Genomic DNA, 26,036 nt, shown 5'->3' on the forward strand with positions numbered 1-26,036 from the left:
TTTATACTAGAATCCATTTCATATGTGGGAGACCTAAGGGAATATGAAAAAAATTAGAATCTCAAGATTTACTTTTTTTCCTCGTAGTCTTCTGACTTTAATCTCATAATATTACTTTTTTTCTTGTGGACTTCTGACTTTAATCTCATATTACTTTTTTTCTCCTAGACTTCTGACTTTATTCTCATAATATTACTTTTCTCCTAGACTTCTAACTTTACTCTCATAATATTACAACTTTTTTCTCGCAAACCTATGATTTTATTCTCGTAATATTATGACTTTATTCTCGTAATGCTACAACTTTTTTCTCTTAAAATTATGATTTTATTCTCATTATATTACTTTTTTTCTCTTAAACTTATGACTTTAAGCTCATAATATTACGACTTTTCTCTCCTAAACCTATGACTTTATTCTTGTAATATTATGACTTTATTATGATAATATGACTTTATTCTCGAAATCTCAGATTTATTTTTTTTCCCCTCAATGTGGCCTTAATACTCTGTCGTAGTTAAGGACTACTTTTTTGCGCAGTCAGTCATTTGTTTGAACATCAAGTATTACACAGCATCAAAACACCCTCGTCTTTTTTTCGACAAGTTCTTTCTTTTATAACACTGTGACTAGGGTTAGGTACAGAAACCCCGTATTAAACGGGCATCAGTGTTAAATGATTAAAGACCGGTGTAAGCAACATTTACTAGTGCCAAGTTTACGTTTATTGTTTGGATGATATTATTTGCTGGAGTTCAGTGAGGAATATGTGGCAGGTGATTGTGGCATTGATTCAGGCCGGTGGAGTGAGGCAGGTGCGCACCTCATTCCGTGTGGCAGGCAGGGTATGAGAGAGCATGAACAACGGGTAGGCCTAAGACGGTTGTCTTTGTGTATTGTTTTATGCTGTCAGTTTTGAATGTGTGTGACATGTCTTGTGTTCATGTATTTCAGACCTGTTTCCCTGCTGCGTTGAAGGCGGCTGGTAGTCGGTAGGAAAGTAGATCGACGTACCAGGTATTTTAAAGTTTAGTTATGTAGTGTTTTAATATTAAGTTGGCATGTATTTTAATGTTTGATAATAAAGTGTTTTAAGATTGTTAATATTTGTTTCTCTGCAGAGCATCAGTCGGCCATTAGCTGCTCTTACCGTGGGACTGTTTTTGTTTGCGTTTGTTTTGCTTTAGGGTTTATTTGCTGACTGACTAATTTTCTTTCTTTATTTTTGTTGTTTGTTTTGTTTGTTTTGTTTGTCAATCTGCCTGCTTCCCCACAATGTATAACCTTACTCAGGTTGAATCTCAGTCAGACAGCCAGGCAGGCTTAAGGTGTGGTGTGGTTTTCAAATTGTTTGCAGTGAAATCAATCACGTGTGACTTATAGATTATAGACTTATACTTATAGATTGCAGTGTATACCAGTGTGTAATTCAGCCCTGCCCTGTTAGTGTAGCTGGGGTTAAACAGTGAGTAGTTTACAGTGGGGGATATGAATTGCAAAGTTAAATTTCTGTAATTAAAACTTCTACTCTTTTAAGATGCTCCTTGATTGTCATTCCTTAGCCAGCATTTGTGGTGGGTGTTACAAATATATATTTCAGTTTAATATGGGAGAATATTGTGACTATATGGTGTGATTCATTCCTGTATTTTGAAGACTGTGAATTTGAGTTATATGAAAAACATTCAGATCTGTAGATTAGTGGTGCCCTCCCTCTAGACTAGTCTGGAGGTTATGTTGGGTAACAAACTGGGGGAAAAGTCATTTCCGGGTACCAGTCCACCCCACGTGATGAATCCCGCTGCTGTGATTGGCCGAGAGGGTCCATATGTTTAAGTAGGACAAAGGTTCGATCCAATTCTTCTGCGGGTCTGAGACAGTTACGACACATAAACATGCTGCTCAACAAGGTACGTGTCTTTAAACTAGCGATAATTCACCAGCACATTCTCATAGTATGAATTAATGAAAGACTGTTCGCCGTAGCTTGTTGTTGTCCTCATTTTTAGTCTATCAAGTGAACGCTTTGCTAGCTACGTCACTGCTAACGTTAGCTAACTAACAGCGCCAACGGCTAACTGTTATGGTTATAACACTGTCGCTTTCTCACTGTGTTCACTCTAATCTATCATATTACACAGTATGTAACGTCTGTGCCTCATGTATTAGCATACATTAGTCATAGAGCTAAGCATATGCATCTCTGTAAAAATGATGAGCTCTCTTATAGTTATATATTGTAAAACCTGAAGGTCGTGTAACAAAACTTGCTGAAGAACACCCCATAAACCAGGGTATCTGTTTATTGATTTACTATTGCAGGATCATTAATGTTACTTTGAAAATTAGCTTTGTGCTAAAACTTGCATTATGAAACTACATGAACACACAATGAGCACACTACTATGAACATACTGATAGAGAGTTCAATCATCCAATCCATCAAACAACTCAAAACAAGAGTCAATACCAACAGGACAATTCACTGTTTACCATTGGCAGAGCATTTTGGCACATTTTTCTTGGGCGCCACCCCCATAATCAGCTGTGCTGCTCATCCCACAAAATGCATGATCCTTACAAGTTGGACAGCATTGTGAAGGTAAATAAGCAGGCTTTCCAACGATGTAAAATACAATGACCATTAGCATTGTAACAACAGAGAAATAATCCACCAAACACAAGTTACTGAACTTTTTTTCCCCAGTTTATCTATCTATCTATCTATCTGTCTATCTACCTATCTGTCTATCTACCTATCTACCTACCTACCTATCTATCTATCTATCTATCTATCTATCTATCTATCTATCTATCTATCTATCTAACTATCATTATTGTACAGTAGCCTAGTATAGTTTAGTTTATAGTCATTTAAATTTCAGTAATAATAATTTAGTAATACAATATGTAATAATAATTAACTTAACAGGGGCTGTTTCTTTCACATACAAGGAATTTGCTTTGGTGTTTTGGTGCATAACAGTAAACATACTAATAGAAAATAAAAAGCAAGTACTACAAAAGTCAGGAAACAATACCTATAAATAAAATATACAATAAAATATGAAAAAAGTACTATAGCAAATACTTACAATATATCAGCTATACAATTAAAGAGCTGAATAGTTGTATAACTTAGTAGTTATGTGCAGAAATGTGCTAAATATTATTCATGTGCAAAAGAATCAGAATCAGGGTTATTGCCAAGTCACATACAAGGTTTTTGCCTTAATGTTTTGGTTCTTAACAAAAAACATAGTAAGAGCAAAAAAAGGCAAGCACTGCAAAAGTCCAGAAACATAAACATAAAATAGAAAAAAGTTACAATAAAATATGAAAATAATAATAATACAAATATGTAGTGTGTACAATATATCTGTTTTTAAATGAATAAAGGTAAAGAAAAAATGCATTAAACGTGAGCACGAATTGCCTCCCTCATGTATATTATGGAAAGTCATGTTTCAAGTCTTTATTTATTTCCAATTACAATGGAGCAGTCAGTGGCAATTCAATTTCTTGTTCTTGGGTTCCTTCCAATGATGCTACTACAAAATGTACAGAAGAAAAACATGCAAGTAAAAATGAGAATCAAAGACAGAAAACACAAAATGGCCCAGAAGTCAAAATATAGGAATCAAATATAATATATACTAAAATAATTATAATAAAATGAAATATAATACTGTGGTAGACTGGTGTATAATAGTGATACAATTAATAAACTGTAATATCGACCGGATAAAATAAATATATAAGTAATCTGCGGTGTTTGCAGGTATAAACAGGTAGTAGAAGTACAGTAAAGGTTAATTGTACCAGTGCGGTGTGGGTAAAGTGTCATAATGATGAGCTCAAGAGTTCAGCACTAGGACAGAGGGACAAAACATTATACATTCAGCTCAATATAATGTAGTCCAGTACAACACCACCTTCAATTGTGACTTCAGTAATTGAACTTACAATTTTAGATTACACATTTTTGTCAATGTCACCTCATAAAAACACATGCTGTTGTATTGGACTGCATTATAATGTGCAGGTGTACCTAATAATGAAGTTGCTTCTGAGCGTATGTTTTTGCTTTATTTACACAACTTGAATCAAGTTACAAATGTTTATTATCATTTGTCTGTAAAAAATTTATTTTATATTTTCATGCAAAATATTGCATGCTTTTTCTTCTTGTGTGTGTTTTACAGAAAGAAGAAGCAAATTACCGGAACTTACAGATAAAGTGTCTTTTTTAGTTTATTCTGGGCAAACAAACGCATTTCAGCCTTAAGCCATCATCAGCTTGTTTGCCCAGAACAAACCAAAAAAGACACTTTATCTGTGTGTGTTGGTTATTTGTTTCCTCGGTTCTTACTACTACCTGACACCCGATACTGTTCAAGATTTGGAGACATGCTCGCTGCTGTTTTCTACTTTGATTTACAAAAAGAGAAAGGGCATTTGTTTGTCATTTCTTGATGGCTGGATAGAAAATAGAGTTGCAGCTTGAGAAATGGGTTAATCTTATTTATTGTGCAGCAGACATTCATTTTTTTTTTAACCCAGATGATTAGAAGTGTCACAAATCTGGGGCAGAATCCAAATGCATAAGCTTGACAGGCAGGTAGGTGCAAAACATGTCTTTTATTTAAGAGGAATAACAGGTAAGGTGAGATGGAGGCTGACAGGAGTTTTGGTTGAGGAGTCGGGAAAGGTATCCAGAGGAATGAGAGCTGGCTGGTGGGCTTTGTAAACTGATAAGGCGAGAGTAGGCAGACAGGTATTCCCGGTAACAAGGAGAACAGGTGTAAATCTTACGTCTAAAAAGCCAGGAAAACAAACTGACAAACAGGTAAGACTAGCAGGCAAGCTAAACCAGTAGTAGAGCTGGAAGGATGGCAGATAGACAAATCGTGAATGGCACAACGATCCGGTGGAAAATAGCTGTCGATGGAGAATTCTTGTAGTGAAGCGGAGATCACTTGATGTGAGACAGGTGTGCTGATTTATTGATGAAACAGACAGACAAAACCAAAAAACACCAAGCACATCTCACTCAAATAAAAGGCTGAAAATAACAAAAAAAACACACTCGCACACCGGCTGGAGTTACTGGCAGGAGTCACAGAGGAGGGGTCGTGACAAAAAGAGTCTTTAGTGATTCTGGAAATGCCTTCACTAGAGAATTAAACCATTTATTGAAGTGATCTCTGTGTTTTTCATACATTGTTGGGTTTTTATTTTTCAGGGAAATGGATGCTTAGCTCCGTGACTAGAATGCAATGGTGATACATGAAAAGCACAGACTGGGGCTAGCTAATGTTTTACTAACTTATTACTTATAACAGTAAAATGTGTGGAGGAGGTGTCCTGTTTAAAGTTAACTTTAACTTTGTTGTATGTTGCTGATTTCCCTCCATGCACAGGTTCTCAAAGCCAGCGTACGGTCTGGAATCCGGCTGCAGAGCTCCAGTGCTGCCGCAGCATCTCACAGCAGCCAATCAGCATCCCTCGGCTTCTCATTTGGTGAGTAGGATGTAGAAACCTTTACATCATTTTAAAGTACAAGTTCACATTTTGTCATATCTGCTTTAAAACAGTACTCACATGCCTATATGTACAATGAACTGGCTGTGAATAGATCCCTTCCTCAAGCAACTCCATTGTATGCACTGTCTTCATTCTGTGCAGAATATATTCCAAAATGGATGTGATGCTTCAGCAGTCAGTCAGACAAATCAAGGGGATATTATTATCTTCCAAAGTTACAGTCTTTGTTGGGTAAAATTCCCTATTTATATTTATTTAATGCTCTTTCTTTACCTTGAGGGAATTTTGTACGGCCCTGTCCAGACCTGGTATTAACGTGCGTCCTCAGTGATCGGATCACAAGTGGACAGCTTTAAGTACAGGTGTAAACTCACTCAAGACGCATTGAGGACACCTTGAGATCGGATCTTTCAGACCACATTCAGAGGTGGTCTGGGACACTCATGACCACATTCTTTTAGCAGTGTGTACGCGAATGTGTCCTGGGCCACATCAAAGACCGCTTACTCATCTGATTTCCCGCTGGGATCCGCGGGATCACTGCGCTCCTCAGATGAACAGAGCTGACACTTGCTCAACCGCCTCCCCGCTCTCTCCTCCCCACTCTCTGAAGCTCTGTACTCTGCTGTTGCCTGTCAAATGCAGTGGTGCTGGTGGCGCGGAGGTCCTCGGGGATCACCGTCCAAAAACCTTGAATGATATTCATTCAATTAGCATATTAGTATTATTCCATTATTACTTGGTATCAGGTGGAAATGTTTCCGTTCTTATCATTATGTCTTTCTAGTGTGCATCACCGTAGTTCTCAGTAATTTTCTCTTCTTAGTGTAGTAACATAGTTTAACTGCTAAACTTTAAAAACTGTCAAACTGAATGAATGAAGCTTCGGACGCCATCATGTGGTATTCCTCATTTGAGACAAGCTCCAACGCAATGTATTGAAACTGCTTTGATATCCTCTGCCCATCTCTATTTTGAACAGATTCAGAAACAATGTGTGCCTTTTCTTTAAAGTGTGTGTGTGTGTGTGTGTGTTGAAGTTGTTTATCATTGGTCTTGTTGTTGCTTTGGCCCACAGAGCTGACAGACCAGCAAAAGGAGTTCCAACAGCTGGCGAGGAGGTTTGCACGTGAAGAGATCGTCCCTGCTGCACCTGCTTATGACAGGAGTGGTGAAGTGAGTGTAGCCCAAAGATTAGAGTGTATAATGCATGATTACATAAAGCTTGACTTGTTAGCTCCACTTAATGATTCTCCCCATCTTAATAGATTGGCAGCTTTAAAAACACACTACTCTGAGGAGCGATTTGGCTGATAATAGTTTTAAGACTAATTCCACCTAAGATACCTATACACTTATACAATATACAGTACATAGTTCACAGCTCTCACTTGTCACTGGCTTGCTGTCATGGACAAAAAAAGACTGATGCTCAATTTTAGCAACGAGGAGTCGGAGGCACTACTCGTGACGGTGGAGGAGAGGAAACCCCACCTTTTGTAACAAATTAATTAATTGTTTTGGCAGTTGATTTATATGCATACAGTATATACCCATTAGTGCATGGCCTAGGAACTTTTAAGCATCATCATACGGTTTGAGTAGCCTTTCAATCATTGTATTTTGGTGTTCATGTTATTCCCCATCTTCATTGTCATTGCCATACAGACCAACAACAATGCTGCTGCCATTTTGGCAGCTATGTTGAATTTAGGACAGGGTCCATGTCATCGTAATTTAGGATTCCTAACTTGGGAAATCCCTAAGTTAGGACGGTTCTGTAAAAGCTAAATTTCTACCCTAAGATAGGATTTTTTCCAAAATGCTGTTAGGAAACATGTTTCTATAATACCAGAAATCCTAAATGTCATCCTAAACTGAGATAAGATAGGATTTCAGACTCAAGTTTGAATAACTCTTAAATGTCCTGTCATTTTGCAGTATCCTATTCCCATCATCAAGAAAGCATGGGAGCTCGGTCTGATGAACGGTCACATCCCACAGGAATATGGTATGTTATTTTCTTGCTCATTGATTATTTATATATTAGCTGCCAACTAATATTAAACTATTGCATAATATTGCCCCGTTTGTGGAGGGCCACTTATGACCCAGATACATCTTGTCTTGTAAAAATTAAGTTTGTAGGTGATGGCCTAAACATATAAATAATCATATACAATTATTGAATGCTGTTGAATACTCGATTCTGATTGGTCAATCACAGCGTTCTACGTGCTGTTATTTCTTTATAGCAGACCGTTGCTATGTATAACAGACTGTTGCTATGGGCGCAGTTCTGATGTCGGACTCTGGCGGACCGCTTTTGTGTCAAATTATTGATTTCTTAAGAAGCCGTATAATACGGGTGATTCAGCTGTTGGGGTTTATTTCACAACAATGACCGGCTCGCTGTACATTATCCCTTACTTAATACATGTATATTGAATTTGCTGTATGAAATAGCATCTCACCCTAAGTGTTAGTATATATATTTTTTATATATCAGTGGACATTTCTTACAGGCAAGTTGGCTGACGTCCGTCATGTTTGTCTCTTTGTATTCAGGTGGAATGGGCTTATCAATCTTTGACAACTGTCTTATCACAGAAGAGTTGGCTTATGGCTGCACAGGAGTACAGACTGCTATCGAAGCAAACTCTCTGGGAGTAAGTTGCCATTTATCAAGTTTGCTAATGTTTCATTACCTCCTCACCAGTTTTTTAAGAGTCGGGTAGTCTTTTAAGGTGTCCACCATGAGGGATGCCCCAAGAAACCCGGTTCTTAATTGGAACCAGTTCCAAATTTTAAGAACCTGGGGTTTTGGTGCTAAAAATAAAATCTTCTTCTACACTATCCACCACTTAGTCCCCTGCCACCACTTCATAGGTGTTGGCGGTGAATATCTCAAACCTATCTGCATTGTTTGATATTTCCTGAGTTAGGTGGGCAAAATGATTTCCCCCCTGCTGACTCTTAACCAAAGGAAGCACACATAAAAGCAAACACACATTCAATCTAGGTCCAATCTCTTCCTTCATAATGTGACTTTTTTTTTTTTTAAATCCATGAATGTTTTAATGTATGGAAAAATGTAACTGAATTGTTGGGATCAACCATAAGCATCAAGTTTTCCATCAAACCTGTGTGGTGCATGCAGCTGCTGCTGATATGGCAGTTGTGTTCAAATTCTACAATGTTCGTTCATTAGAGACGGCGTCATGCATTGGGGGTAAAGAGCACTGTTGCTACTGTGGATTATGGATATCATTTTCTACAATCAATATTTCCAGTATCCAGGATGTGCATCAGTCATAACAATGATTAATAACAGTGGTTGTAGCTCCGTGAGAATTAAGTTATATCTGTTTCTCCCACACAGCAAATGCCTGTTATTTTAGCTGGCAGTGAAGCACAGAAGAGTAAATACCTGGGAAGGATGGCGGAGGAGCCTCTTATGTGTGTAAGTATTTCATTTAGTAAAAGGACTTTTTTTGTACAGCGGTGGAAAATAATAAGTACATTCACTCCAGGAGGTACTTTAGTTGAGTATATCCAACGAATGCTACTTAATACAATTGAATACAACAATGAATCTGACGGTGTTAACTTACTGTGTGGTGTGTTTTCCGCAGGCGTACTGTGTGACAGAGCCCGGGGCGGGCTCTGATGTGGCCGGCCTCAAGACCAAAGCTGTGAAAATGGGCGATGAGTATGTTGTTAATGGGCAGAAGATGTGGATCACCAATGGTGGGAAAGCTAACTGGTGGGTACCATTGCTGTTATTGTACACAAGAATATATACTCAGTTGCCACTTTAAGTTTATGTTTGCATTGCTGTTTTTTTTTCCAACAAAAACTGAACATTATAGCCTTCATGAAGGGAGGAGTTATTGCAGGACTTTTGTATTAGACTGCATTAGTTTTAGCTAGGTGTTCCTAATAATCTGGCAACTGTATGTGTGTACATATCCTTCAATGGTAATGAATAAAAACATGACCGTTGCTCTGAAGGTTATCTAAACTTTTATACATCTTTCATATTCCTAGGTACTTCCTCCTGGCCCGCACTAACCTAGATCCCAAATGTCCAACAGGCAAGGCTTTTACTGGCTTCATTGTGGATGCTGACACTCCAGGAATTCAAATAGGAAGGAAGGTAAGATGAGGCTGAATTGTTTTTTTTCTCTAACACATGAACTGGTTTTGTATTAACATCAGTATATTTCTTAGAGGTTAGAACCCTTGTATCACAGGTGGAAATGTAATTTGTAAGTGATACATGTCTTGAAGATTATTTTACCCATGTCAGTTTGAAGAAAAAAGTACTCCTTTGTATTGTTCTTAAATATTCAGGATATTTTTAAGTCTGACCAAGCGTCCATTACAATCTCTTAGAGCTCCGTATAGTAACAGGAAACTTGATTTAGAATCACATGCATATTTTTATGCTAAATGCAGTACCTGTCAATATTTGTCATTGTTTTGTGTTGTTAATTGTTTTTCAGTAATAGATATATACCTACATTTGCATAAAGCAATATTTGCCCACTCCCATATTGATAAGAGTATTAAACCACAAGATAACCTGTGCTTGTGCTTGTTTTGTGCCCGTAGGAGATGAACATGGGCCAGAGGTGCTCTGATACCAGAGGCATCACCTTTGAGGATGTGAGGATACCGAAGGAGAACGTCCTGATCGCAGAGGGATCTGGATTCAAGATTGCCATGGGTGCCTTTGACAACACAAGGCCACCAGTAAGTCTTCTAACTATTACTGAATTGGAAATCATCGGTAACACCAGGTATAAATGTCTCTTGTGTTACCCCAAAGATGGCTCACTTATTTAGTTTTTGCTATTTAAAAAAACAGGAATTAATTTGTGTTTAAAAGAGTTTATTTCCATTTTTGAATGGATCAGTAGTAAACAAAACCTGGGGCATATCAGAACAAAACATTTGAGGAGCAAAACTCTGCAGTTTGGCTTCATATACATGACTTTTAGGGAGTCAGAATAACCAGCAGCTCTTTTCTCCCTCCTATTTTACTAACATTTCTATTATAAACCACATTTTATGAGCTGGCCTTGTCACAGCAGGACATTGGTTTGGATTTGTATGGACATGTGAAAATGAGTTTAAACTGCTCCAGATATTTTTCAGTAAAATCTTATAAAAGTATATATATTTAAAAAAATCTATGTTCCTTATCCACAGAATAATAACAATTGCACCTTTACCTTGCTCATTGGTTTTTACACTGCCGACAGAATCAAAGACATCTCCCAGTATCTGATATTCCATTGCTACCACCAAACAATTTCACGCTGTTAAACATTGCAAATGAAATACCGATGTTTAAATGTATTTGTCACTGAAGATTTGTGTCTGTGATGTTAACTAATGTAATTAATGCAATGCAGGTGGCAGCAGGAGCTACAGGCCTGGCACAGAGGGCCCTTGAAGAAGCTACCAATTATGCACTGGAGAGGAAGACCTTTGGCAAACTTATTGCTGAGGTTAGTTTGCTTTTTTTTTTTTATCATCAGAAAACCACATTTTCCGTCACAGGCTTTTTATTAGGGCTAGGCAATATATTGATATTATACCGATATTATGATATGAGTCTAGATATCTTCTAGATTTGGTCTTTTCCTGCTTTTAAAGGCTGCATTACAGTAAAGTAATGCTAGCTGTTCTATTATTTCCCTTTACCCACTTAGTCGTTATAGCCACATTACTGATGATTATTTATCAAAAAACTCATGGGGTAAATATTTTTTGAAAGCACGAATGGTCCACCCTTCAATATCGTCGCAATATAGATATCGAGGTATTTCGTCCAAAATATCTTGATATTTGATTTTCTCCATATCGCCAAGCCCTTCTTTATATGATATACACATTTTGAGTTCACTGAATTACAGAATTTACTGTAGAATGCTGTTATAAAAAAAAATGTAAATAATAATAGCATTACTGTCATTAGTGTAGCTATCATGATAACTGACTGTCAGGTGACAACACAGCTGAACAGTGTTATTAGTACAAAGATGAGTACAGGATCAACAGGCTCCTCTGTCTCCTCCTGTCTCACAGCACCAGGCCGTGTCCTTCCTCCTGGCTGAGATGGCGATGAAAGTCGAGCTGGCCAGGATGGCGTACCAGCGGTCCGCCTGGGAAGTGGACCAGGGCCGCAGAAACACCTACTACGCCTCCATCGCTAAGGCCTTTGCTGGGGACATCGCCAATCAGGTGGCATCTGATGCTGTTCAGGTATTTGGAGGCAACGGCTTCAACAGTGAATACCCGGTGGAGAAGCTGATGAGAGACGCCAAGATCTACCAGGTGGGTGATGATGTTGTGCACCTAAATGCTGCTAATAGAAGTATTTGGCGAAACTTCATTTTCTTGATTATTCTTCTTTTTTATTTCCTTTTATAGATCTATGAGGGCACAGCTCAAATCCAAAGACTCATTATTGCCCGAGAACACCTGGGAAGATACAAGAAATGAACTCTGCACATCTGACTCGTCCTCATTCAAATGTACTTTGTTGTAACATTTCTCCACGTATTACATGTGTTCCTGGAAATAGATTTGCTTACTTATACTCAGGATAGAGTTGAAAATTGTTGTTTGCCTTAACAACACTTCATCCGGCCTTGTTTTTTTCAGACTGATCCAGACCCTAAATTGGTAGTCAGCAGTCCACCTTTCTAATCAGAGAGCATCAAAACCCGTCCACAATACCTGTCCCATTTTTAAAAGGGTTTTCCAAATGCAGTTCAGAAATGTGGCCTTAATCTGTGACTTGATGAGTTGAGGGTCACCATATTCAGGCAAAAGATCGCATGACGTTGTCCTGTCAGGTTCCAGCCTCTGTAGATTGTAAAAAAAAATAATTTCAAATTAAAAAGAAATAAAAAATGTGGACATATTTGACTTTATAAGTTGTCATGGGCAGCCCAAACATGCACCGTTAGTTAAGCTTTTTTTTGTGAGACTAGATCGGTTCATTTTGGGAAGGAGGAGCATGTTCAGCCTGACCTTCAGCCTTACACTGTGTGTGTGTTGCAGCTCAGATATGTCATACAGCAGAACCAATTTAATCTTGATCTGTACAAATCACCTGAATGTGTTAGAAACAGAGGTATTTATGTCTAATGATTTAACAACTGTAAAAATGCATGCTCTCTGAAAATGTTTTTCCGTCTGATTTAGAAATTACCTCAAATATAGAGAGACATCAGCTTCACGCTTGATCTCGGAGACCTCCGCAGAAAGTATGGATGTAATATGTTCAGTAGGCTGCGGTTAAGTTGTCACTGTAACACATACCACTTTTTGACAACACTCATGACTTATTGGTTAATAAATCTAAAGTTTTTAAATCTGTATATCATCAATTTATTAAATTATTCCATTCAATCTAGAACTGATCATGGTTTTATGTTGTTTTTTGTGTGGACATCGATAATAGAAATAAAAAGATGTTTTTTGATTTCACCTTGACGTTGGATGAACCAAGAAGACCAAAACCCTCTAAACAGTTATGTGTATAATTGGTTTAATGACCTCAGAGAAGTGTCCAATAATGGGGAAAAATCTGTTCCCCTCTGGGAGGCAAAATCATACCATACACCAAAGATCACTCCATTTTCAATATTATATTTTCCATGTAGAAAACATAACTAAGGAGCTTCAGTGTGATGCAAGGTGTCACCAGTTAGAACTAGATAGTGATTTGTGTTTACCACTCCTGCGTGGGATTAATACAATTAATTTGATGTTGATTGAACATATAATAATTATTTATTTTAAACATTCATCCTGGGGCACAGACATATATCTCTATTCTTTCTATTGTGACTAATAGTACATCATGATAGTTTTTATTTCTTTTTATTTCTTTTTATTTCTTTCGAACCAGCCAGTCAATAGTTTCTAAAGAAGAAAGAGTGGTGCATATTTAATCAAATTACCAACTTTAACACAATAAATATGGGGCTCTTGGGATCCGCCAGTTCCCAGTATAACAGTAATGTTACTGTATATGGAAAAAAAAAATAAAATAAACACATTTCTCACATTTTCTCCACTGGAGGGACAACTTAGAACACACTTCATCGCACTGAAGCTCCTTCATCATGTTTTACTAACATAGGGTTGTCCAATGATGCACTATTGCCAAGAATGGCTTTTGTTCTGATTTAACTGCTGCAGGAAAAGCAGGTTTTCTTGATTTGTGCTCCACAGGCGCTTTACCTGAAGATCATAAGTAGAGTTGCAATAAGTGTCATTTGCTGTGGAGGTCAGCATTATGCCTTGCTCTCTATACAGTCTGCACAGACATACAGCAGTCTCAATAGAGGAAGAAGACATTGATGAAGTCATCTTTATTAGAGTAAGCATGGGTAGACAAAAATAAAGTGGTAAGAAAAATACCTCAGAATTGTAATTAAGTATTAGTATTAAGTATTTATTAAGTATTAAGTAATTAAGTATGTGCGTCACTCGTCTGAGAATCGGACATACCAGTCGGTCTTAACCATACATTATATAGAATAGGCAAGCACCCAACTGGGAAATGCACATTATTGTAATCAACAAGAAACTGTCGAACATGTACTGATACACTGCAGGAATTACAGTATCGGCACAACACAAAGCGATTGGGTCAGTCCTTCATGCTGGTAGCCATCAGGCTCCACAACCAAGGCTGACCCCCATATGAGAACTATGAGGACTTCAAGAACTTTAAACATGCACTATCTACCTTTTAACATGCACTATCTACAACCATCTTGGACTCTAACCACTGGCGCACTTTACACTTACTTTACACTATACATCCTATATACCACTTTATAGACTGCACATATGTACATATTACATTTATTTATTGTACATACTACATGTATTTATGACGGACTGCACACACTATATGTTCATCCATTCACTCTGTATCTTTTATATCTCTATTATTGTTTTTATAATTTTTGTATACCTTTACCTCTCCTATGTTTCACTCTGTTTGGTGATGTTGCTGCTCTGACACCTGAATTACCCTCCGGGGATTAATAAAGGTTCATCTTATCTTATCTTATCTTATCTTATCCAGAGGAATCACCTTTTACAGTCACTAATGAAGGCAAAACATCAGGTCTATTGGGGAAATACAGCAGATAACATATACTGTGAAATTATTCAGTTTTTAAGAGAAATTGATTTAGTTAAACGAATCTAGAGTTTTCCTCATTATTATTTATTTATTTATTTATTTATTTATTTATTTATTTATATATTTTTAAACACCAAAGAAGAAGAAGAAGATGTGAGTCTGTGGTACACTCCAGTCCTGAAGGTGGCGATATAGCACCTAAAACCAACCGCCATTAAATCTCAAGAAGAAGAAGCAGAAAAAGAAGCAGAAGAAGAAGAAGAGCCTGATCATGCTAACATCTTCAGAATGGTAACCGGCGTCCTGTTGTAAATGTTAGAGTTAGTCAGCGTAGTTTAAGATAACATTATAGCCGAAGTGTCTCTATTCTGTCCAACTGTAGCGTCACATTCACCGCCAGTCAGTTTAAAGCAGCTAACTATAGTAAAACTGTAGCTAGCATCAGTGCTAGCATGTTAGCTCGCTGCTAGCACGACCTGTCAACAACTGGTCATGTAGTCACATCACATGAGCTCACTCAGGATCAGGTCTGACCGTGACAGGATGGGGGTTACAATGTTATCACATTGAATGAATGAATGTTAAGATGTGTGTCATGTTTTAAGTATGTGTATGTGTTTATTAATGTCAGGGTACTCAAGTGAAAGATGTCCTCATCAAGCCTGAGGCTCCCAGCTCACTGCTGCTGGACAAACATGCAGACTACATCGCTGCCTACGGCTCCAAGAAGGATGACTATGTGAGTAAAAGGACATTTGATGGGCTTTCTAGATGTGTTTTTCTACCCTGGACACCTCTGTCCACTTACCTTTGTGTACCTTTGCTCTGCTTTTTTTTTTTTACTTTTTATTTTAAACACAAACAAACAACAAACATGCAAACCACAATACAAAGATACAATAACGTTACAAGACTGGTCCATAAAAAGGAAAGAATAATAATAAATACATTTCTAAAAAAGTTAAAGCATAAATAAATTGGAGGCACTGCACTTATACAGAAGAAAGTATGATGAAATTAAATGATGAATGAAATCAATAATTGTGTATGTGGATCTGATTCACGCCCACTGTCCCCGATTCAAACATTTGTCCACAGTTATTATCCATTTAAGTCCAGATTATATTGAACACCAAGAGATTCCAGTGGGTTCTTCCATTTTGAAAATGCCTGTAAGCCTTTTAAAATAATTACAATTTCTAATGACTAAATCTGATTTTGGGAGCAGAAAGCAGTAAGATGACAGATGTTATTAGTGGTGTAATTTCAGTTTTACTGATGTAAATATTAGTGGTGTAATGATACATCGATCTGGATCGATATATCGATTCAATGATCAACGATCCAATATCGTCGATGCAAAGTGAAAACATTGATACATATCATCATCTTTAAGATACTGATAACTGATAGAAAAACATTTGCACTTAAACATGAATTGTGGCCCTTTAAAGTGAACAACACGAGGTCTATTTTTATTATTTTTATTAAAAATATATATTTTTTAATTTAAATGTCTGGAAGAGCTCAGTAATAAAATTGTCAAATCATAATTGAGTTCCTTTTGTGAGTTGATATAAATGTCACTGATTGTGTTAAATATATATGAAATATGGTATTGTCTCATATTGATCATAGGACCCTGAATTGAAGTGAATCAAAATGGTATCGTGGCAGACTTTGTGATATCAGAAAATATTATATCGTTGTCCAAATAATCAATATAGTAAATATTCATGTAATAGGCCGTTTTCTCTGGTCAGCAAACTTTAAAAGTACAATTTCTTTATTGCTATCTGTGTGAACAGAAACATGGTTTAAATTTTAAATATCTGTGGGACATATGGTATTAAAGCTCCTGCGTATTATTTTCTGGCTTTGGAATTCATTCTGTTTCTGCATATAAACCCTGTGTTGTACACTTAGGCTTTTACTATGATCATCATACAAAATTCAGGAATTTGCCATTTTATGCAAAGCTTATGAAAAAACCTTTTCAATGGGCTCTAGAGTAAACAGGTCCAGCTCCGCTGTTCATTCGTGTCCTGTTTGTGTTTGTCCAGGAGTACACGCTGTCGGAGTACCTGAGGATGAGCGGCATCTACTGGGGGCTGACGGTGATGGACCTGATGGCGGAGCTGCCTCGGATGAACCGGCAGGAGATCATAGACTTCATCAAAGCCTGTCAGCACGAGTGTGGAGGCCTCAGCGCCAGCATCGGACACGACCCCCACCTGCTCTACACCCTCAGCGCCGTCCAGGTGACTCCAGACACTCAACATGAAATCTGACAGACAGATTGACTGATTTATTCTTGTTTTCTCATCAACTTTTATGCTAAGAGAGGTTGGAATTGTTGTGAACTAGGAAGAATACCGTGCTGTGATTTGAGGTTGATGAGATGTCGTCCTCTATACAATAAGTCAAATAGGCAGAGAATGTAGAAAGCAGAAATATGTTTTAATTGACTTTAATCCTGGATCACATACAGAACTATAAAGTAAATGTTACGCTCATTGATTTGTATTTATTCATTTCATTGGAGTCCTTTTTACTCTAATTTTCAATTTTTCAGTGGATAAATAATACTGTATACTCAGACAGCATCATTATCTGGAACTTTAAGATTGTTTCTCCTGAAGGAACCTTATGATTAAAGTGACATTTTTATTTAACTCCCAGCAAAACTTCTTATTTGTCTGTTAAATTCAGGTTCGTAAATCACCTTGATTGCTCTACAACCCATGTCTTTTCTGTTTTTTTAATTATTATTTTTAGTTTAATTGCTGTATTATTTCTTCCTCAGATCCTCTGCTTGTATGACAATGTGGATGCGCTTGATGTGGACAAAGTAGTGGAATACATCAAAGGGCTGCAGCAGGAAGACGGCTCATTTGCAGGGGACAAATGGGGTGAGCAAGATTCACTCGGATTTCTGTTTTCACAAGAAACATTTGCTCCTCAAATGAATAAAAAGTAGTGTGAATGAAAAGCACACAAGAATTTTACCACAGGCACAGCCCACAATATTTGTACAAATATAGAACTTAAAGGGTTACTTCGGTATTTTTCAACCTGAACCCTATCTTCCCATGTTTTTGTGTCTAACTGACTAATAGCGACAACAATCTCTGAAAGTGATGGTTGAGGGAGAACGCTGTAGACGGCAGCTGCTCACAGCCTGCAATTTGGTGCTATTGGGGCAAGCTGGCACCTTCATTTACCTCCACTAAAAGTGCTTGTTTTTGCCATGACAGGCTCTGATTGTTATTATAAGTGTCTGACATTATGGAAAGAGTCTCGCTCAAGTAGAAGTCTCGTTCTGAAATCTGGCGAGTTGACGTGTTGCCTGAAGAAAGCGGTGCAATAGTGGAATACATCCATGGAGGAAATGCGAGTGTCAGCCGGGCAGAGGTTGTTGCGTTGGACTACAGAAAGCGCATCTTAGTGTTATCTAAAAGATTTTAAATGTCATGGCTGAATATTTAGATGATTTCCACAATGTGGATGAGGTCTTTGAATTCGATGGCCGCCCGTATTTATTTGAGCCAGAGTATACGGATGAAGAAACAAATGGAAGAGCGGACAAGCAGAGAGAGACAGAGGCAACAGGCAGAGGAGGGTGAACCAGCAGCTGCAAGGCTGTGAAGTATGTCTCTGTATGCCACTCTGTAAAGAGTGGGACCTGTTGCTGCCCGATATTCAGATTTCACAACGAGACTTCTCCTTGAGCGGAATTTTGACACAATAACAAACAGACCGGATCAAGTGAAAGGTAAGAAAAAGGTTCCATTTCTCTGTAGGGTCCTTTCCACAATGTTGTCAGACACTTATAATAATCTGAGCCTGTGTAACCAGTGGACTTCTGCGTTGTGTTTGTCAGATAGTAAAGACGCCGTGAAATGACACTCACGTCTCCCATAGGATAACTGTACAAAAGGGTAGAGGGGAATGGGCTGGAACCACAGAAGAAGAAATGAAGGAGGAGGGGCTCTGAACTTCTTCACATATTCTGGAGTTTGGAGGTTCTCCCAGTCAAAATAAACTGTAACATGATCGATTTTGTGTAATTATAACAACCAGAGAGCAAGATACAGAGGTACATAATGACCCTGGTACACCTGCCAGTCGCAAAAAGAAACAGCTTTTAGTGGACGTAATGTTACATTGACGCTGCTCACTACACTGCTCGCTACACGTAGCTCGTTTTGAGGCTGCAGGTTACAGCGTTATCCCTCAATACTGGATCAATTAAAAAAAATTGTTGTCCCCATTAGTTCAGAATGAAAAATACTGAAGTTGCCCTTTAAATAATTCAGACAAATCACATTGAGCTTGCAGCTGAAATCCCAGTAAAACGAGTTTGTAGTTCTCATTTATTATAATCATACTTTGCTTTAAATATAATATTAAAATAATATAATATGTTACTTTACAGGGGAAATAGACACAAGATTTTCCTTCTGTGCTGTCGCCACACTTGCATTACTGGTATGTATATCATGTACAGTTTTTGTCTTTACTCAACACTGTCACACTTCATAATCTGAAGATGACTCTCGGTCCTCTCCTCCTTCCTAGGGCAAGATGGACTCGATAAATGTTGACAAAGCTGTAGAGTTCGTCTTGTCCTGTATGAACTTTGACGGAGGTTTTGGCTGCAGACCTGGTTCAGAGTCTCATGCTGGTCAGGTGAGTCCACCGATGTTCTCATAAATTATAGTGCAAGGCAGTCGCTGTGGGAGTTTCACTTTCTTTCATCTCTTTTCTTTTTAAACAAAAACAGCAACATCATAAGTTTAAAGAAGAAGAAGAAGTCGGGTGTTAAGTTGCTGGTTCCCACATAAAAGTTATCAGGCAGATGAATTATTATTATTCACACATCACAAATGTGAGGCTGTAGGCTGGTCTTGTGGGAGGAAGTCTGACTCATAACTGAGAGATTGTCAATCCCCGACGCTACACGGATGAAATGTTCTCACTGTAGAAGGTGGCTGGTATTACATTCACACCCCTCTTGAGCAGTGACGTGTGTTCAAATCCTTCTCAAATATAATCTCTGGTCTTTTCCCTTCTGTCTGTCAGATCTACTGCTGCTCTGGCTTCCTGTCGCTCACCGGTCAGCTGCACCAGGTGAACGCTGACCTGCTGGGCTGGTGGCTCTGCGAGAGGCAGCTGCCGTCCGGAGGCCTCAACGGACGACCGGAGAAGGTTTGTGCTTTCCAGATGATGTATAAAAACAAATGCCTCATTGTCATTAGTAAACCTTTAACAGATCAGAACAGAGTGATTCCTGAAGTAGTTCTTCTGCTCGGCTAAGTCTTATTTCTTCACTGCTGGGAATTCATTTTGAAAAGTTGTGACTTCCGTAATGTTTCTTCACAACTGCAACAAATCTACTCTAAAGTATTTTAGATTTCTAAACTAGCAAAAGTAGTTCAGTCAGTTGTAAAATAAAATAGTATATCTACATCTCTACATACTGTAAAACAGTGATTCTCATTAAAATGTGCATATCTATAGATGGGGACCATTTGCACCAATAAAACAAAGCATATTGTGTCCATTACTCCCACCCAAGTTAGCTTTGGGCCAATAGAAACTCTGACATGATTGTGACACACAGCAATAAATTCATTATTTTGAAGTTGAAGCACTTACTGAAAGTCAGCTTTAGACTGGTAACTTTAAATGTCTGGATTCATTAGGACTATGCCAGTCTTGCTTCTGTTCATTTTCTGAACGCTTTTAAGATCAATTACTTGACATGTAGGATATAAATGCTGTCAAGTTGAGTCCAAATACAATTTGAATAAAATCACCCTCTGTTTAAAGGTATATAAGTGGTATTAATATTCAATAACATTGCAAATGTCCCTATTGTGGGACTAATAAAGGATTATCTCATCTTATCTTATATTAATATGATTCAAATTTAAATGTGTTTCGGTTTATCATTATGAAGCAGGTCTGAAGTATTTCAGTTGAAAAGTGTTAGAATACATAGTTCCAATGGTATCTAAGAGCACAAATGTCAGTAAGCATATCTTTTATCTGTGTTACGAATAAGAGGGTGTCCTTGGAAAATGTTCTCCCCTATAAGGGGTCCCTGGCCCCAAAATATTTGAGAACCCCTGCCGTAGAAAGTATTGAAGCTAATATTTTAATTAGATGTAGTTACAGTAGTGACCGAACTCTGGTTTTCTTTGTCTCGTTCAGCTTCCAGATGTGTGCTACTCGTGGTGGGTTTTGGCGTCGCTGAAAATCATCGGTAGGATCCACTGGATCGACAAGGCCAAGCTGCGATCGTTTATTCTGGCCTGTCAAGACGAGGAGACCGGAGGTTTTGCTGACAGACCGGGAGACATGGTGAGCTGTCTTCACACAACTAACTCCTGCATGCTGCAACGGAAAGGGGAAACTTATTAGACCCGTCTTCTCCCAAAAATCCCGTCTCCACTTTCATCTTGTGTAAGCCTGTCTGCACCTCCATGATCCCATCCTTTGTCTCTCTCTCTCATATATATTTTCAACCAGTAAAAAAAAGAAATCTTCCAGTAGATACACAGGAAACTTCTTAAGTACTGTGAGGTTTTAGATAAGATTAGACTAGATGAGATTCAACTTTGTCATTCATTGCAGAGAGTACAGGTACTGAGACAGCGAAATGCAGTCGAGCATCTACCCCCTTCCATCAAGAGGCTTTATTGCCTTTTGCCGAGCTGCCACTGTAAATAAGAATTGGCTCTTAATTTGACTAGCCTGGTTAAATAAAAGTTAAATAAATAAAATGAAATAACCAAGAGTGCAGAAGTAGAGTAATGTACAGAGTAATATATACAGTACATTTTGTAAAATAAACAATAAGGGGTATGAATATACAGTATGAGCAGTATGAACAGAGTAGTCAGTGGAGGTATAAGTATAAAATATAATATTCAGTGCAGAGTGTAATTATAAGTAATGCTAACAGTAGACTATTATGTGCAGAATAAACAGCTGGAGGTATTAAATTAATACAATGTATACGCTATACATTCAATATGTACAGTATAGACTGGTATAAACATAAATACTCTGTAGGTCAGTATATACAGTACTGTCCATACGTCTGGAAATGTGTAGAGAAGAAGTTTTAATTTTCGCTTTAATTTTCTGGAAAATACTGTACAGTTACTGTATATTGATTTGATCGGGTTATTTCGGTTCTCATAATGAAACTTCATCAGCAGTAACTGTCCCAAGAGCTAACGAGGCTCACCTTCATTAGTTGCAAACGGATACATTCAGTTCACCGTTCACCAAAAACATGAGCACGTTCAGTGAACACTCTTTTTTTTTTTTTTAATCTTCTGTCTTTCACCTCCAATATATCTGGAAACATTCCTGCTGCCGTCGCACCGTTTGTTTATGAGCTACGGCGACTTGTGATTGCGTCACCTCAGCGTGTCCCTATTTGCAACCGAATAGATTTGTCTCGCCCTGGTTGTTAGCGACCCTAGTGCGTGCTGTTCACATTGAAATCGACCTTTGTCTGACCCACCTCTCGAGCTGGGTCGCGAAGCCGAGTCGGTCAACGCGGGTTAACCCTTTCAGACACACAATCAACCCTGGTTGAGTCCTCGGTGTGAAAGGGGTATTTAAGGGCAACACTGGCAATTGTTATGTAAACTTTATAAACTCTTAGAAGAACAAGGTGTCTATGCTGGCTTCTAAGTTTACTAAGGAGTGAGAGAGAACACTTTTTCTAAATTTAGAAAAAAGGGCCACTCATCTCTGCTGCTATCAGTCCACATCGCCCACCGCTATTACTTTGATATCTACTGTATCAGTGTTTCCCAAACTTTTCTTCTGGTGACCCACTTTTTAAAAAAATGACAAACCATCGTGAACCAATTCACAATAGGCCTTATCTATAAATCGCGAGAAGAGCAAATTTGTGCGTAAATGAATATCCCTGACCATTTTTACTGTCATCACTGTATTATGTCTTGAATAAATAAACCAGCCATGTGGAAGTTATATACGTTTGATAAATCACAATTTTGTTTTATGTATGTGCTATTGAAAACATAAAGACATGTTAAATACTTCATAAATGAGACCAAATAAATGCATTTAGGTGGAGGCTTTTGTTTTTTTCCTGTCAAACTGAATGTACGCTAGCTTTTCATATTATATTCAATGTTATAAGTAGGCTACAATTATCAGAACAATATGAACATTCAGGCTCCCTCATGTGGCTCAAAGGTGTACTGCAGATATAAATGTTAAAAGACTGTGCAAGAAATTCTGCAAATTCATTTACCGACCCTAATAAAATCTCTTTGGGAATGACTGTACTATATGATGCACATCCTCATATGTTTGCATCACTGAAAGCTGTGTTAAGATGTTCTGTTACAGTGTGTCATTACAACCATCCCAGATAATAGTGGAGGAGGACATGCAACTCCTTTTTGTCTTTTGTATGTCTCTGATTCTCATTAAGGCTCCCTCCTTCTCTTGCAGGTGGATCCTTTTCACACTCTGTTCGGAGTTGCAGGTCTCTCCCTTCTCGGAGACGAACAGATCAAACCAGTGAATCCTGTTCTGTGCATGCCTGAGGATGTCTTGGAGAGGATCCACCTACAGCCTGACCTCCTCAGCTAGTCACCATCATCCCACCACACACACACACACACACACACTCACACACACTCACACACACACAGCTGCCCTGCTGAACAGCCCAACTACCACGACTGGATGTCGGAGGACCACCACACATCTTAGTGTTAGCTGAAGTCTACAGACACATTTTAGATGCAGGTTTTGGTCTCCGCTGACTAAGGACAAAAATAGTTGCGCAGCTCTGACTTGATTCCTTTGAGTCCGTCTTTACACCCTCAACCACTCATTATATCAAGTCACTGTTGTTGGTTTTACTGCAAGAGAACGTTTTGGATAAGAAATGTTTTGAAGTGTGACTGTCGTTGCTAAAGCCCAGAAATCATTAAACAACATTCCTTAGCTTTTTGACTTACTCACCATGTCACTTTGTCTGAGGGTAAACGTGACCGATAGCAAACTGTGTCAGGAAGTTCTTACTCTACTTAATTATTGGCCAGAGACATAAGACTGAGGCACTGATTGGCTCTGCTTCTTCATGTGTAAGACACTTGACTTGTTTAAAGACACCACATCTTTGTTTTTCTCGTTTTGTTGGAGGGTTCTGCCTTTTTCACGCACCCTACTCTTTCAAATAAAATAACTTCCGTATTTGAAAAGTCAGAGCATGTGAAGGGCGAACTATCCTCGTCCTGTTTACACTAGCGCAATCATACTTCCAACGTGCTAATAGGTCAGAACTGGAGATGCAACACATGACTTGTTGCAAACAAAAATAGTTTTATTAAAATAACTCCAGTTTACAGTCCAGGCAGAACATGTGTTTGGCAGGAATTTGAGGAAGGGGCAGTGTTTTGTTTGTGACACCCAGAGGTCAAACACATGGCAGCGTCGTTGTCTCTTGCCAAGTTTATTTAACGTCTTATCCACAGTTTCAGCTATTCATTTAAAATCTGTGTTACTCAGCTTTGTGATGCAGCTGTGGGCAGAGGGATTAGATTATCCCCCTAACTGTGAGTAAAATCATTAAATATTTCCAGTCTTACGCTTTGATGATTCTCAAGCGTCTTTTTACATGTACTAATTTGGTTAAAACTCTTTTTTTCTTTTTCTTTCAAGAATAACTGATCTTTATATTGCTGCACTCTTGTCTTACTGAATGCAAATTTTATCTGTTGTTAGATAACTGTTCAGTGTTGACATTGTTACAGAAGGTAAATAAATCACATGTTTTAATTTGTTAGTTTTCAGGTTGTCCCCAATTTAAGTGACTGCTATCTGAATATGAATTGACATTGTTATGCAAAATGAATGCAGTCATTACTCAAACAAAAGCCTAGGGTATAAATCACAGTTCTCATGGAAATTGTGCTGCTTAAAGATGATTCAAATCTTAAAAACAACTCAGACTGTTAAATGTTAAACTACTAAGTCTCATCTTTGTATTGTGGGGGCAGCTCTAATTCAAAAAGCTGCTGTTGCACAACTTGATGTGTGTATATTAATGTAACTTATTTGTTATCTTGGTTGGAAATAAATGTATGATTTCCCCCCTCAACTGTGATGAAGTTTGTTTTTGCACTAAAGGATCATTTTTAAGAAGCAGATGTCCATACCTCATACTTAGTGAACTTATTTAGTGAAGAAAAATTAGGAAATCTAACCGTAGACCGTTAACATTGCCTGAATTAGAAATACAATCAGGTTATTGAGGCTTGTTAACTTCGATGCAATTCTTTACATATTTCCTATAAAACGTATACGTTATGGTGCTGATGATCAGTCTGTCACAGTTAGTATGTGAAAAAAACTGAACTGGGGTTCTGTTGTAACCATAGAAATAGAATATATCTATTTATATATCCTATTTTATTTATGGCTGTAACTGTGTATGGTTGTAACAGGCTGAGTTATATTTTATGCATAGAGAGAGGGAGACTGAGTCAAAGCGCCACCTGCTGGCAGCAGAGAAAAATGTGTTGTACTGATTAATGTAGAAAATGAATATAGCGTTAGTTCTGTTTTAATGCATGACACAAAAATCATTGGTTAACATTATATGATGATATAACAGTTTTAAATGGTGTTTTAATTGCACTTCCACTCTCACAAAGCTATGGTAGTGGTTAGAAGGGAGCCAGCAAACTGGGGAAACTCTTGTGAGATTGTTAAAGTTAGGCATTGACCTGCATTGACCTTAAATGGTTAAAGTTAGGCATTGACCTGCATTGACCTTGAATGGTTAAGGTTAGGCATTGACCTGCATTGACCTTGAATGGTTAAAGTTAGGCATTGACCTGCATTGACCTTGAATGGTTAAGGTTAGGCATTGACCTGCATTGACCTTGAATGGTTAAAGTTAGGCATTGACCTGCATTGACCTTGAATGGTTAAGGTTAGGCATTGACATACTTGTCAACCCTACTGATTTCCCCGGGAGACTCCCGTTTTTCATTGCCCTCTCCCGGTTTCCTCCCGGGGTCACACTTCTCCCGTTTTTCTCCCGATGATTTTCACACCTTTTCCCCTTTTCGTTATCTCAACCTGTTTCTGGCGCTGTACAGTGTGTATAATCCCTACTCTTTCCGACCGGACGACAAAACGGCTACACCAAATGTCGTTTCCTGGTGGAAGAGAGTTACTAATGTGTTGGAGTCTGAGTCGCATGGGACACCAACCCGGGTGATTTATACGT

General features: G+C 38.1%; 2 protein-coding genes across 4 annotated transcripts; both read left to right on the top strand.

The window, feature by feature from the left end:
* Positions 1-1,751: 1,751 nt before the first annotated feature.
* acadm (acyl-CoA dehydrogenase medium chain) lies at positions 1,752-12,985 on the top strand. 3 transcript variants are annotated; one of them, XM_037786787.1, is made up of 12 exons: positions 1,754-1,910; positions 5,424-5,523; positions 6,626-6,723; positions 7,489-7,558; positions 8,116-8,216; positions 8,930-9,010; positions 9,183-9,313; positions 9,598-9,706; positions 10,165-10,305; positions 10,971-11,066; positions 11,647-11,895; positions 11,992-12,985. In XM_037786787.1, the coding sequence occupies exons 1-12, from the start codon at positions 1,896-1,898 to the stop codon at positions 12,061-12,063; spliced, it is 1,263 nt and encodes a 420-aa protein (XP_037642715.1). In that variant the 5' UTR covers positions 1,754-1,895; the 3' UTR covers positions 12,064-12,985. The 3 variants fall into 3 exon arrangements, with proteins under 3 accessions (XP_037642716.1, XP_037642715.1, XP_037642714.1); XM_037786786.1 differs by lacking the exon at positions 1,754-1,910 and having other exon boundaries at positions 5,382-5,523; XM_037786788.1 differs by lacking the exons at positions 10,971-11,066; positions 11,647-11,895; positions 11,992-12,985 and adding an exon at positions 10,412-10,581 and having other exon boundaries at positions 1,752-1,910; positions 10,165-10,381.
* Positions 12,986-14,873: 1,888 nt separating this feature from the next.
* rabggtb (Rab geranylgeranyltransferase subunit beta) lies at positions 14,874-24,899 on the top strand. Its single transcript, XM_037786789.1, has 9 exons — positions 14,874-15,022; positions 15,363-15,470; positions 16,795-16,992; positions 17,538-17,643; positions 19,170-19,222; positions 19,313-19,423; positions 19,817-19,942; positions 20,951-21,100; positions 23,243-24,899. The coding sequence occupies exons 1-9, from the start codon at positions 15,020-15,022 to the stop codon at positions 23,381-23,383; spliced, it is 996 nt and encodes a 331-aa protein (XP_037642717.1). The 5' UTR covers positions 14,874-15,019; the 3' UTR covers positions 23,384-24,899.
* The last annotated feature ends 1,137 nt before the right edge of the window (positions 24,900-26,036 follow it).

Source organism: Sebastes umbrosus, chromosome 12, assembly GCF_015220745.1.
Source record: "Sebastes umbrosus isolate fSebUmb1 chromosome 12, fSebUmb1.pri, whole genome shotgun sequence".
NCBI classification, from domain to species: Eukaryota; Metazoa; Chordata; class Actinopteri; order Perciformes; family Sebastidae; genus Sebastes; species Sebastes umbrosus.